Source organism: Martes martes (assembly GCF_963455335.1).
Source record: "Martes martes genome assembly, chromosome: 5".
Classification (NCBI taxonomy): Eukaryota; Metazoa; Chordata; class Mammalia; order Carnivora; family Mustelidae; genus Martes; species Martes martes.
In genome coordinates, this window is record NC_137892.1 from 136914569 (window position 1) to 136927424 (window position 12856).

The following is a 12856-nucleotide window of genomic DNA, read 5'->3' on the forward strand; positions in this document are numbered from 1 at the left end:
TTATTTATTTGACAGACAGAGATCACAAGTAGGCGGAGAGGCAGGCAGAGAGAGAGAGGACGAGAAGCAGGCTCCCCACTGAGCAGAGAGCCCGATGCGGGGCTCAATCCTAGGACCCTGGGATCATGACCTGAGCTGAAGGCAGAGGCTTTAACCCACTGAGGCACCCAGGCACCACCATTTTACATAGCTTGATACAGTATATGGTGTCCTGCCTCACTATCTGTACTTTAATCTTCCAAACAGTATTCCTTTCTTCCCTGAGAATTTAACCTTTCATGGGTCCCAGCGTTTGCTTTTGTGTAGCAATCTTTGGATACTCTCTAGTTAGACTGTCTCTTTAACATATTATTTCATTATTTATTTACATAGTATAGTTTATATATATGTAATATATATGTGTAGGTAGCATATACATTGTAGTACATACTTATATTACGGTATAGTATTTATATTATACTATCTACTTACCTTATAGTATATGTTTGCAATACAGTCAATATTTTATCTGATATGGTCAGTATTATTGCATATGCACACAAACTAATTAGTTAAATGAATGTTAATTAAGAAGTTATGTTTAAAGTGCTTTATATTTAATTTATATATTAATATATTTAATTTATATTTAATAATCCTAGATGCATAGTTATTCAGACTTGTTTAATGTTTGGGAGTATTGGATGGGCTGGTCTGGGACACCTTTTTTCCACCTTTTAAAAAGTCTCTTGGTATCTGTGCAGCACATTTATAAGAATGGATTGGATTTGGAAAACAAAATTTACCTATATTGTGTATCCTTTGCTTTCACTTTGATTTCTGCTTATGCCATACATTTCCCTGTGTCATCAAAAAGTTCTTTGTAAGCATGTTCCTTCTTCCAGTTGTGACATAAAATATTTACCCAGTTTTTTAATGTTGAGTGCATTAGGTGGTTTCCAATATTTTTCTCCTATAAATAAGGTTTCAGTGAGAATCTTTCCATATGTGAGCCTTTGTTTTGGTCACCACTGTGATTTAGCTAATTCTTTTATCTTTACCCATTTAATAGGTCATAAAAAGGTACCTCATTATTTAGTTTTTGTTTCTATCTGAATGAGGTTAGCCTGTAGAAGATGTTTTTTGATGCAAATGGTGCATATGCATTTGAGAAACATTCTTATAAGAAAAAACCTTTGAGAAAGCCTTGGATGTACTTTACTGTTAGATAGTCTTCTAGACTTGGCAGCCTGTTTGCCAGAAGTCTGTTATCATCCAGGTAATCAGGCCCAGGATGAACAATAATAAAATCATAAATTAGCATTAATTTTTAAAAATTAAATTCTTAAGCGGTCAATCTACTACCTTTAATACATAATATCTAAAAATTGCATTCATATATTTAATTTTTTCTGTTTGTAAAATTCTTTTTTGTTTTCTTTTTTTGTCTCAAATCTTCAAACTGACTACAAGATAAAAAAGCTACTTCTCAACAAGTTGTTTCTGAATGTGGTAAAAATCAACAAATCATTTCTTCCATATCAGGTGTGCTTTTTTTCTCTTTTTTTCTGAGAATAATATTACTAATTAAAGGCTGTTTTTCTGATGACCAAACAAGAGTTACCACCATCCATAAAAAATCAATAAAACCCATCAATTGATTGAATAGAGATAGAATGATAATTTAAGTATTTTCACTTTCTTTTTTTCTAGCTTCTGGGTTGTTACATGGTTTAAATTCAAGCCTTGGTACCAAGTTTCCAGTATTCAATATAATAAATTATATTTTGCATATGAAATTTGAAAGTAATGTTTTATTAAAAATAAAATGCTAGGAAGTAAAACTAGAGTCCTAGTAAAGGGGTTTTGGAATATTGGTGAAGTTCAGTGGGGTAAAGTTTGGAGCCAATGACCAAGAAAGAATTCTTGAAACATCGTTAGTGCAAAATGGTGGTTTAATAAAGCATGAGGACAGGACCCATGGGCAGGAAGAGCTGCTGCCTCAGGGTTGTGAGGGGGGTGGCTGATTATATATTATGGGGTTGTGGGAGGTAAGGAAAAACTGAGGTCTTCTGTATGTTAAAGAAAATTCACAGGATATAGGAGGCCTTGCCACTGTCAAGTTAAAGTTGTTTTCCCTCTAGCAAGGCGTTAATAGGAAGATAGTTGGGAACTTCCTGGAGGATCATTACACTCTGCCCTCTTCCAGTATCTGTCAATGGGCTGCAGCTTATAAGGATATTGTATCTACATTTCCTCCTGGAAGCTAGGCCATTGATAGAAATGCTTCATTTCTGTAAATTGCGAAGACATTTATAAACTGAGGGAGACTCAGGTCTTGCAGAATTGTGATCTCTACAAGTTAACTATTAGTTTTTCCTTTCCTTAGCTTTAGGGTGGCCAAGAGTGCATGAGGAATGTCACTTATATCCCATGGGGGTGGGTGTTGTGGCGTGTCCGCTTCTGCTTTGTCCCCAGCTTGCCTTATGTTCCCTCATCACTAGGACAAAAGGCACAGCGTTAGACCATTTGCTGACCTATTGTGATAGGCTTCTTTAGTGTACTTTTGAATAAGAAGCTAATGACTTTTATAAAATTTAGATGTTAAACATTTTTTAAGTGGTAAAATTAAGCCATGGGCTCTGTAAATATACTGGAAACTACTGAATACTGAGTTGTGTCATTTTATTTTATTTTATCTTATTTTATTTTATTTTATTTTATTTTATTTTATTTTATGGAGAGTGCACACCCTAGCAGGGGAATGGGGAGGGATAGAGGGAGGGGGAAAGAGAGAATCTAAAGCAGCCTCCATGCCCAGCATGGAGCCTGACTTGGGGCTCAATCTCATGACCCAGAGATCATAACCTTGTTGGGGAAGTTCGGAGGCGTCGGACAAACTCAAGCGGCACTCGGAGAACTGGGAGAACAACTGGGAAAGCTTTATTAACACCAGTGGGCTCAGTGGGATCACTCCCAAAGTCTGAGCACCCAGCCTTTATTGGGACAGATATTTATGGGCAAACTAGGGATTTTTCATGGTTTCGCACAGCTGATTGGCTCGGGGTCACGTGGTAGTTCTTAAAGCTATGCGGAAGTGACTTGGTAGAGAAGTGCCAAGTCATCCTTGGTGGCTCCTCATCTCAGTGACGTGGCCATTTTGGGCTTTTCCGCCTCAACCTGAGCAGAAATCAAGAGTCAGTTGCTCAACAAACTGAGTTACCCAGGTACTCCTGAATTGTGCCCTTTTAAAGGGTGTAAATTATATCTCAATAAATCTGTTAAAACAAATGAATAACAAGAAAAAGTGTTGACAGTAAAAAACAAATTAGTAATAGGTTAATTTCCTAAACAGGTTTATTTGCAATCTCCTAAACAAACATGACAATATATCTGAAATGGAAATAGGAAATTACAGCATTTTCCTTCTTTCTTTGTTTCCTTCTTTCTTCTCCTGGGGCTTGAGATCACAACCCCGAGACCAAGACTTGAGCTGAAATCAAGAGTTGAACACATAACCGACTGAGCCACCTAGGAAATTACAGCATTTTCTTGACATGACTTAGATACTTTATTATCCCTGTGAATCATTCATATGAAAAAAGCAATATTCAGTCTCTATTCCACTATGAATTACTTTACAGTAAATTGCCTTTAGAATAGAATAGAATTTATTTATACCTGTGAAACTTCTTAGATTTTTTAAAAGATTTTATTTTTAAGTAATCTCTTCACCCAAAGTGGGGCCCAAACTCAGAACCCTGAGATCAAGAGCCATACACTCCACTGACTGAGCTAGCTAGGTGCCTCCTACTTAGATTTTTAACAAAAAAAAATTTATGTTGTTTGTTGCTGACTTGTTATAAATGCTAATGACTTAGAGCTATTTACAGATTTTTTTAATATTCCTGATTTTTTTATTTTCTTAATTTTTAGAACATGAACCTTTGAATGTTCCTCAAGTGTTGGCTCCTGATGTATGTCTAAATCTCAAACTTCCCACTGAAATATCAGAGGAACCTTCCTCACCTTCACCGTCTGATCTGGTACTAAATTTGGTATTTCTATTCAGAGGTTATAATAATACATTTGCTAAAATTTATTATGGTCATCTGCATCATTTAATTATATAGATGAAATGAGGCTAAAATGGCATCTATGTAGCTTTGTTGGAAAGATCAAAAAATTAAGATTTAAATACTATACCCCAAAGTACTGTAAACTAAGACCATAACACATACTTCCTGCAGTTTTCCCTAAGTTAGGGAAATATATAAGCTCATATAAGCTCTTTTTGCCTTTAGAATTAATTAATTATTATTATTATTATTATTATTTTTTACAGAGGTGAATGGTGCAGACTGGCTGTACAGAGTAAAAAGAATATAACCCTCTTTGATTTCATGTGTTTTGTTTCAGGTTAGACACACTTACATAAATGTGATTGATATTAAAGCTGATGATCTACAGGAATTTCCTGTCAAAGAGGGGCCTTCAAATGATACTATTATCAAACAGCCAAGTGATCACCTGGAGATTCCATCTTCTGCCGAGTTACATTATATGGCAGCTTCAGTTACAAATGCTGTTCCCTTGCACACTGTTAAGACTGAAGGTAATAATTTTTTCTTACTTTTTAAGTAGATTAAAAACATTTTGAAAAATTCTTTAATATAGCATTTTTACCCCTTCTTAATTCTCTTAGCTCTTTTCCTGCAAACCCACTATATCTTTGGATGTTTATATTCACATTTAGGAATGTTCTTTTGTGGGGGAGGGCAGAGGAGGAGGGAGAGAGAATCTTAAGCAGACTCCATGCCCAGTGTAGAGCCTACTGTGGGGCTCAATCTCATGACCCTGAGATCCTGACCTGAGCCACAATCAAGAGTTGGAGGCTTAACCGAATGTGCTACCTGGGTCTCCCTAGAAATGTTCTATTAATCTTCTAACTACCTTGTTTAGAATCAGTCTTTGTATGCTTTTCATATTCTTGATAGAGTCAGCCAATTCCACTATGGATTTATTTTTTAAATCTGCAAAAATGTCTCCACCCTGTCTGGATGAAAGAAGCTGGAGAGCAGGCAGTACAGAGGTGAAGGACCCTGGGATCACCTCACCTATACCATCAGAATTACAGCAGGACAAAGGTGAATACCCTAAATGTATAACATGACTCTCCCCCTTTTCTCTAAATTACTGCTATATAGAAATGAGTTCTAAAACTTGGTAATTGCAAAAGAAACCAGGAAAAGTTTTTTCCTTTGCTAAGAAGAGTGGGATCAGATAGGTAAATTAGGTAGCGTCATGGTTCCAAAGCTGGGGCCCCTGGGTATTCCGCAAGGAGACTACAGATCTATTTGTACATATGTCTTTTCTTAATTGAGGACGCTAAAAATAAACATCCTATGGGATGTCATGAGTGCTTTGGTGTTAAAAGGGAATTCTCATATTTAAAAAAAGAGGGTGATTCTAGAAGAGCATGTAGAAAATACACAGGTATTTAGCTAACAGTAAAATATTATAAGTAAAATACTCAGCTTTAGAATTATAAATTAGGTTGCATTATTATAAAATATTCACAAGATTTAGAAGAATATTTTTCCAAAACCTAAAGTTATTATATCCTATGAATGATTAATCTTCTTTTTTAAAAAGATTTTATTTATTCATTTGATATAGAGAGATGTAGGGAAAGAGCTTGAACAGGAGAAGAGGCAGAGGGAGAGGAAGAAGCAGACTCCCCGCTGAGCCAGGAGCCCAACACGGGGCTCCATCCCAGGATCTGGAAATCATGACCTGAGCCGAAGGCAGATAGCCAACCATCTGAGCCACCCATGTGCCCCAAATAGATTAAGCTTAATAAGCCATCAGATTTCTTCCAACTGAAAGCCAATATGTCTTCTGGGTTCCACAGCTCCTGGGGGGGACACCCAGCCTTGTGGTTTTCAGATGCTGGGGTCAGAGTCCTGCCCTGTCTGCTAATTGTATATCAAGTGAGCACTCAGGAGACGTGAGGGTGGAGGGAAGGGATGGGTAGCAGGGAAACCTCACCTTAGGATGTGTTAGGGCATGTCTGTTATAGCTATGTATACCAATAAGTGCCAGCATTTCAGATTTTGAAGCCTTGGCCCATTCTCTCTCCTGTCATGGGGCTGTTTGGTGCATGGGTATTGAAGGGAGAATGTATGAAACTAACAAGTCTTGTAGGCTGGGAAAGTGTGTGGGGAAATGAAAAGAGCTTGACTTCTAGATTCAAGTAGAACAGACCTGGTTTTTGGACCCAACTCTATCACTTCATAGTTTGGATACTTTTTGTAAGTATATTAACTTTATCTGATCCTTACTTATATCTCTGTGGGACACAGTCTCATAGAGTTGTCATGTGAGTTACATCTAGCCAAATGCCTGTGGGCTCCCTGGGCTGTGCAGTCAGTTGAACATCTGACTCTTGGTTTCGGCTCAGGTCATGATCTCAGGGTCGTGGGATCAAGCCCTGTGTGGGGCTCTGCACTCAGCGCAGACTCTGCTTAAGACTCTCTTCATCTCCCTCTGTCCCTGCTCCCCACACTCACTCTCTTGTTCTCTCCCTTTCTCTAAAATAAATAAATCTTTTAAAAAAGTGCCTATGGGCTAGTTTCCCTTCATTTTCACATCAGTCAGCTTTTGAAATTCTGCCAAACTGGAACCGGATCCATCTCTCTGGGACCCCTGAATATCCTTGGCCAGCATTTTAAGTGACCATAAGCTAGCTACAGGTTAATTTCCTTCATTAGTCAGATCAAGTCTATTCAACCTTTTGGAAGATCATTCTCTGGGGAGACTGGTTACAAAAATATGTCAGTGTCCCTTATTAAAGAGAACAACTTTAAAATGCCAATTTAAAAGGATGTGTTTCATATTTTGAAAATAAATTCCATTATGGTATTTACATAATATACCATAAAGATTCAGAATCTTGTTACATAATAGAGTTGAATGGGATTTGTATTATAGAAAAAGGTTGGGAGAAGGAGGGACAGATTCCCTAGGTATTTAAAACAAAAGCAAGACAAATAATAAATTCCTACTTTTAGTGATACTTGCTTACCATTTTGAATGACAGTGGTTTCCTATTTTAGAAACTTTCTCCAATAGGAATGCTTTCAGCTATTAATAGCAAGAGGAGCTTTGCTGGCCAGAGGGAGAATTTTTCATCAGTGGAGCTCAGTATTTAACCCTCTAGGTGATTTCCGCCCCCCCCTCCCCATTAATCATGGGAATAGAGCAGATTCTCCAAAGAAAGGGAAGCTATTTTCATTATGTATGTAGACCATTCTGGATTTTGAACATGCCCAGCTCTTTTGCCGAATTTTCTCCTTGAAGTTTGTATACAAAATTCTCTCCTGAGAGTGACTAAGGGAGATACTTCAGGCTCCCGAAAACAGGAAGGACAGATGGTAAAGTACTGTGAGAGTCAAACTGAAAAAGGTAAGGCCAGGCTTACCTGACCAGCGTGATCAATAGAGCATGTGACTCTTGATCTTGGAGTCATGAGTTTGAGCCCCTTGGGTGTAGAGATTACTTAAAAAAAAAAAAAAAAAAAAAGGTAAAGCCAGAACAGGTAGTGGAAAGTGATACAGTGGCCATTGCCTGCATCGCAGTTTGCCATTATCCTGTCATGGGAAACCTCACACTAGACAGGGGCTGAAAGGTAAGAAGCACTACTTACACTTGTTTAGTGATTCACATTTTTCAGACTATTTTATTGCACAATTCAGTCTTCACAAAGTCTTCACAAAGCCTCTCTAAGTTAGGTAGATCAGGCATCATAATCCTCAATAAACACTAAATCAAGAAATAGATCTTGGAGCTTAAGAAGAGCGTAATTAATATCAGGCTCTCTGCCTGGGCGCTCATCTAGGGGAGGAAAGGAAGGCATAGAAGCAGAGGATTACGATACAGCATGGGAAGTGCTTTCAAGGTGGTATGGATGAGATTCTTGGGAAATGCAGCATCTACTCCATCTCTAGGGAGGATGGGACATTTATCCCCATTTATTCCACTGAGACACCTCAGTGGAATCTTAAAGGGAAGTGGGACTTAGAGAAAGGTCACACAGAGTGAGAGACTAGATTGTGCAGTGATGTGGAGGTTTGATGGATGCAGAGGCTGAGAGAATTAAAGTTTGCTTGGAGGCAGTGAAGTGGTTTTGTTTATTTGTTTAAGACAGCAATAGATGAGCTAGAGAGGGAGACAGAGGGAAGACTGAATGGTATTGTCCTCATACTGAGGCCTTTGGACTCTTAAGATGAGGTATTAGAGAAACACTGAAGAATTTGAGGTGGGAAAGGAACAAGACCAGATTTGTGTTTTAAAAGATCCGTGTGGAAGGTGGACTAAATAGGGGTAAAATAAATTAGAGATAGAGATGCTGTTTGGGGTCCAGCTATTGTGAAAGCTTCAGCTAAGCAATGGTAATAGAAATGGAGATTTTGGTTGGTAATCATCAATATTTGGTGTTACTTTGGATCTGAAGGAAAGAGAAGAACCTTGAATGATTCTCAGTCCTCTGTCTTAGGAACATGGTGAATGAGAGCTACTAACTGAACTGGGGAATCAGGAGGAGGGAGAAAGTTGGAGGGACAGAGTGATGAGTTTCAGTTGGTAGGCTTTTGGAACAACCTAAATGAGATACCCAGGACATAGGTGGATTTAAGGGCTGGCGCTCATGAAGATGCCATGTGAATTTGAGAGTCGTCTGTGCATTGGTGACACCACCCAGGGAGAATACCTGAGTGAGAAGTCACCTGAGACTGACACCCTGGAAGTGCTGATGGGTCAGAGGGGTGGGGGGACAGAAGAGTAAAACGACAAGACAACGAAGAAGGAAGAGCAATAGAGGGAGGAGGAAACCCAGAACCTGGAAAAAGAACACATTTACAAAAGTATTTGAGGGGTGCCTGGGTGGCTCAGTCATAGGGCATCTGCCTTTGGCTCAGGTCATGATCCCAGGGTCTTAGAATCAAGCTCTGCCTCAGGCTTCCTGCTGAGCAGGAAGCCTGCTTCTCCCCGTCTCTCTCCCCTGGCTTGTGTTCCTTCTCTCACTGTCTCTCTGTCAAATAAATATATAAAATCTTAAAAAAAATAAAAAGTGTTTCAAATTTGGAACAAGAATCAATTGAGTTTAAGAGTTGGGAGGGTCGTTGGCTTTGATATTGGTCTTGGGAGGTTTAGTGATAGCCTGAGATCCCATGTAGAGTTGGTAGTGGCCCACAGTAGGTCTAGCTTTTACTATGTGACACTGGTGGTTTTCAAGTTGAGTTTTAAAACAGTCAAAAATAGGGGCACCTGGGTGGCTCAGTCAGTTAAGTGTCTGACTCTTGATTTCTGCCCAGGTCTTGATCTCAGCGTCCTGAAATCAAGCCCTGCACTGGGCTCTGCGCTCAGTGGGAAGTCTGCATGAGATTCTCTCCCTCTGCCTCTCCCTCATCTCTCGCTCTCAAAATGAATATGCAGATCTTTAAAATAAAAAGTCAAAAATATTAAATAAAGTTGCTTTTTAATGAAGTATGTTTTTATTGCAGAGGGTAAAAGTATCATTCAAACTACCTTGTGTGTGGAGTTTTGTGGTAATAGCAACACTGTTATGTAGTCTTATCTCACAACAGACAGCTCTCCAAAGTCGAGAAGCTGAAGTGTTATTTCTGAGTGTATTGAAACAGATTTGGAAGGGAATGTTATTTTGACTTAAAATGCGGTCTTGAAAAAAATTAGATCATCAGCATTTATTTCTCCCTTAATTCTACTGAATTCTGATATTGATTACCTTTATTAATATTTAGATATGCTAAAGCCAGATTTTCAAGTCAAAGAACAGAACTCGAAGTCAGCTGCTGCAGAGGATGACCCGCCGTGGGAGCTCCTGCAGGATGTGTCTACAGCTCGCCACCTAGAGCGTCTCACCTCTAAGCTTCAGGAAATTGATGAACAGCTGTTAGCAATACAGAACATTGCTGAAAACATAGAGCAGGATTGCCCCAGATACAAACTGCTAGATCGACATTGTGATAAGGTAGACTGTCTTTATTTTAGCTATTCGTTTGTTACTGAGTTATTAGATTTGGAATTTGATGTGATTTTAGACAATTGGTTTTTCAATATAATGGGATTTTTTTTTTAAGCTAGGGTTTCTCAACCTCAGCATTATTGGTATTTGGACCAGATAATTCTTTGTTGTGGAAGACTTGTCATCTGCACTGTAGGATATTTTTTTAAAGATTTTATTTGTTTATTTGCCAGGGATATTTGATAGCATCCCTAATCTTTACCTGCTAGCTTTGCTGTAATAATAAAAAAAATGTCTTCAGGCATGGCCAAATGTTCTGTGGGGAACAAAATAGCCCCCAGTTGACAACCACTGCCTTAAACTTCTAAGAAGTGAACCAGTGCTTCCTACCAGGAAAAGAAATATATGAACTAGAAAACAAGAATGTGGTTTTAAATGAACCCTGCTCATAATTGAGTATCATTTTCTTCAGCAGGATTTTTTTAACTTTATAAAAACGCTGTTGTTTTTATATTTAGAATTCTCAGTTTCTTTTAAATATTTTATACAATGGGAATAGTAGTCCTTAGATGTTTTCTGTATCTTTAAAAAATACATATGAGAAAGAGATTATTTATGTGTATTGGTATATCACGGTAGTTAGACAAATAGGAAGTCTCAAACATGAATTAATTATTTTGCACAAACTTTTTTTAGGAAGTAAAATTTACATAAAATTAAGATTAAGGAACAAACAGTAAAAATATCTTGAATGTGTTAAAGCTTTATATTGGGAAATGCAAATTGGTCTGCAGGATAAAAATTCCATCATTGACTTACCTAACAAATATTCTAGGTTGCTAGCTGGCTGATATTTTAAAAAATGCATTTATTAAGTTTATAGTATTTCTTTAATTCAAACATTTAGCACATATTAAAAAGTTAAGATTAAACAGGTGAAATCACACAGAAAAAACATGAGGTGGGACTACTATTAAGTAATGATATTATGATATTTATTTGATTGTGTCATTTTTGTTTTTTTTAACCCAGACTTAGGTCTAGCACTTCAAAATGAGTGTTAAGTGTTAGAGCCATCTTTGGAACTCCTTATTCCAAGGAATCACTTTCAAAATGGCCTTATGTTCTTGTATATTAAGCATATCCAGAGCCAAATATGTCTTGATCCTGGCTTGCTCCAGAGTCCCAAGAATCGTTTTTTCATCAATAAACATTTATTAAGCTTCTGCTAAGTTCTGGGAATAGAAAGATAAATAAGACATACATAGTCATTACTTTCAAGCAGCTTAGAACCTAACAAAAGAAGACAGATGTATAGACCAGTAAATACATAAGAACAGGGTGCGGTGAGAACACCACAGGTGCACATGACAGGTTGTGGCTGGACAGTGAAGCTGTAGCATCAAAGATGCCTTTATAGAGGTGACTCTGGAGTTGATAATGAATTGATATTCACCAGTTAGGTAAGGAAAGGCTGAGGAAACATTGTGAGGTAGAGGCTGATGATACTGGGCTTTAGAACATCTGGCAGTAAAAGTAGATAAGGGCAGATAAGTGATGATGGAAAGTATTGTTTGCTATGTCAAGTGATTAGGATTTTGTTCTATACTATAAGTAGGCGGGAGGGAACCACTGAAGAATTTTGGGCAGTGAAATGGTGTGATCAGACGCTCTGGCAGCAGCAGTGTGGAGGGCAGATTGGAGAGGATAAGCCTGAGGACAGGGAGGTGGTTGAGTCACAGTGGTTCTAAACTGGCTGCTCATTAGAGTCATCTTGGGAAGTTGTTAGAAATGCAGACTTGTGGGCCCATACCCTGAGATTCTGGTTTTAAGTAATTCTTTGGTGGGACCCAGGAATTTGTGTAATTAATATGCTTCATGAATGACTCTTATGCAGCTAGCTGTGTACTGGATTTACTGATTGATGTTTGGGACCACTGTATATACCAAGCTAAGAAGTAATGATAACCTGAACTTTAGGATTGGAGATGGAGAAGGATGTAGCAGGACTCAGAGGGTGATTGGCTCTGAAAATGTGAAAAAGAATAGTTTCACAGTGGTATCTAAATTTTGAGCCTGGGTGAATGGTGAAGTCACTTTCCAAACTAGGGAAGAAGAAGACTGTGTGTTTTGGGGGAAGAGAGGCACAGTGATTTTGGTCAGAAACATCTTAAAATTGAGGTATAAGATTAGTAGCAGTTGGATATATGCTTCTGGAGCTTAGAAGCTAGAGTTGGGTTGATGGTACAGATTGTAGAGTCCTTACAAGGAAGTTCAAATCATGACAGGGCACTCACCCAAGGAGTATACACTGAATGAGGAGAAAAAGAGGGTAAAGGACAGAATTCTGTGGATGCATGAACTTTTAAAGATGGCTCGACAACAAAGCTTGAGAAGGAGCATTCTGAAGTAGTTAAGAGACTCAGGAGAAAGCAAAGCAAAGAAAGAGTCTTATGGAATTTCCACAGGGGAGATGCAAAGATGGTGGAGGAGTAGGGGACCCTGTTTCAACCCGTCCTCTAAACTGAGCTAGATATCTACCAGACCATTCTAAACACCCACGAAATCAGCCTGTGGTGTGAGAAGATATATCTGGAGCTCTACAAGCTGAATATCTCAGGCAGGGAACTTTGATTGGTAGCAGCAGTGAAAGGACGTTAGGACAGCCCCCCAGATTGAAACCTAGAGCTGCAGGGATGCACATGTGAACTGGGGGCGGCTGGCGGTTTTAGAAGCACAAAAGGCAGACACATGCCTGGACCTGGAAACAAGGGCTAGGAGAGCTACTTTGGATGCACAACCCAGAATATTGTGTTTTTTAGCAGTACAGAC

The 12856-nt window shown here is 38.5% G+C and overlaps 1 protein-coding gene across 1 annotated transcript in view; it reads left to right on the top strand.

Moving 5' to 3' along the window:
- The window catches only part of CPLANE1 (ciliogenesis and planar polarity effector complex subunit 1), a gene marked incomplete at its 5' end in the record, with an annotated part of 140404 nt that overhangs the window by 86035 nt on the left and 41513 nt on the right, over window positions 1-12856 (top strand). Inside the window, 5 exons of the mRNA XM_080803312.1 lie at window positions 1453-1524; window positions 3916-4025; window positions 4399-4594; window positions 4977-5126; window positions 9801-10030. Coding sequence (XP_080659438.1) covers window positions 1453-1524; window positions 3916-4025; window positions 4399-4594; window positions 4977-5126; window positions 9801-10030 — 758 coding nt within the window. The remainder of the gene's footprint in view (window positions 1-1452; window positions 1525-3915; window positions 4026-4398; window positions 4595-4976; window positions 5127-9800; window positions 10031-12856) is intronic.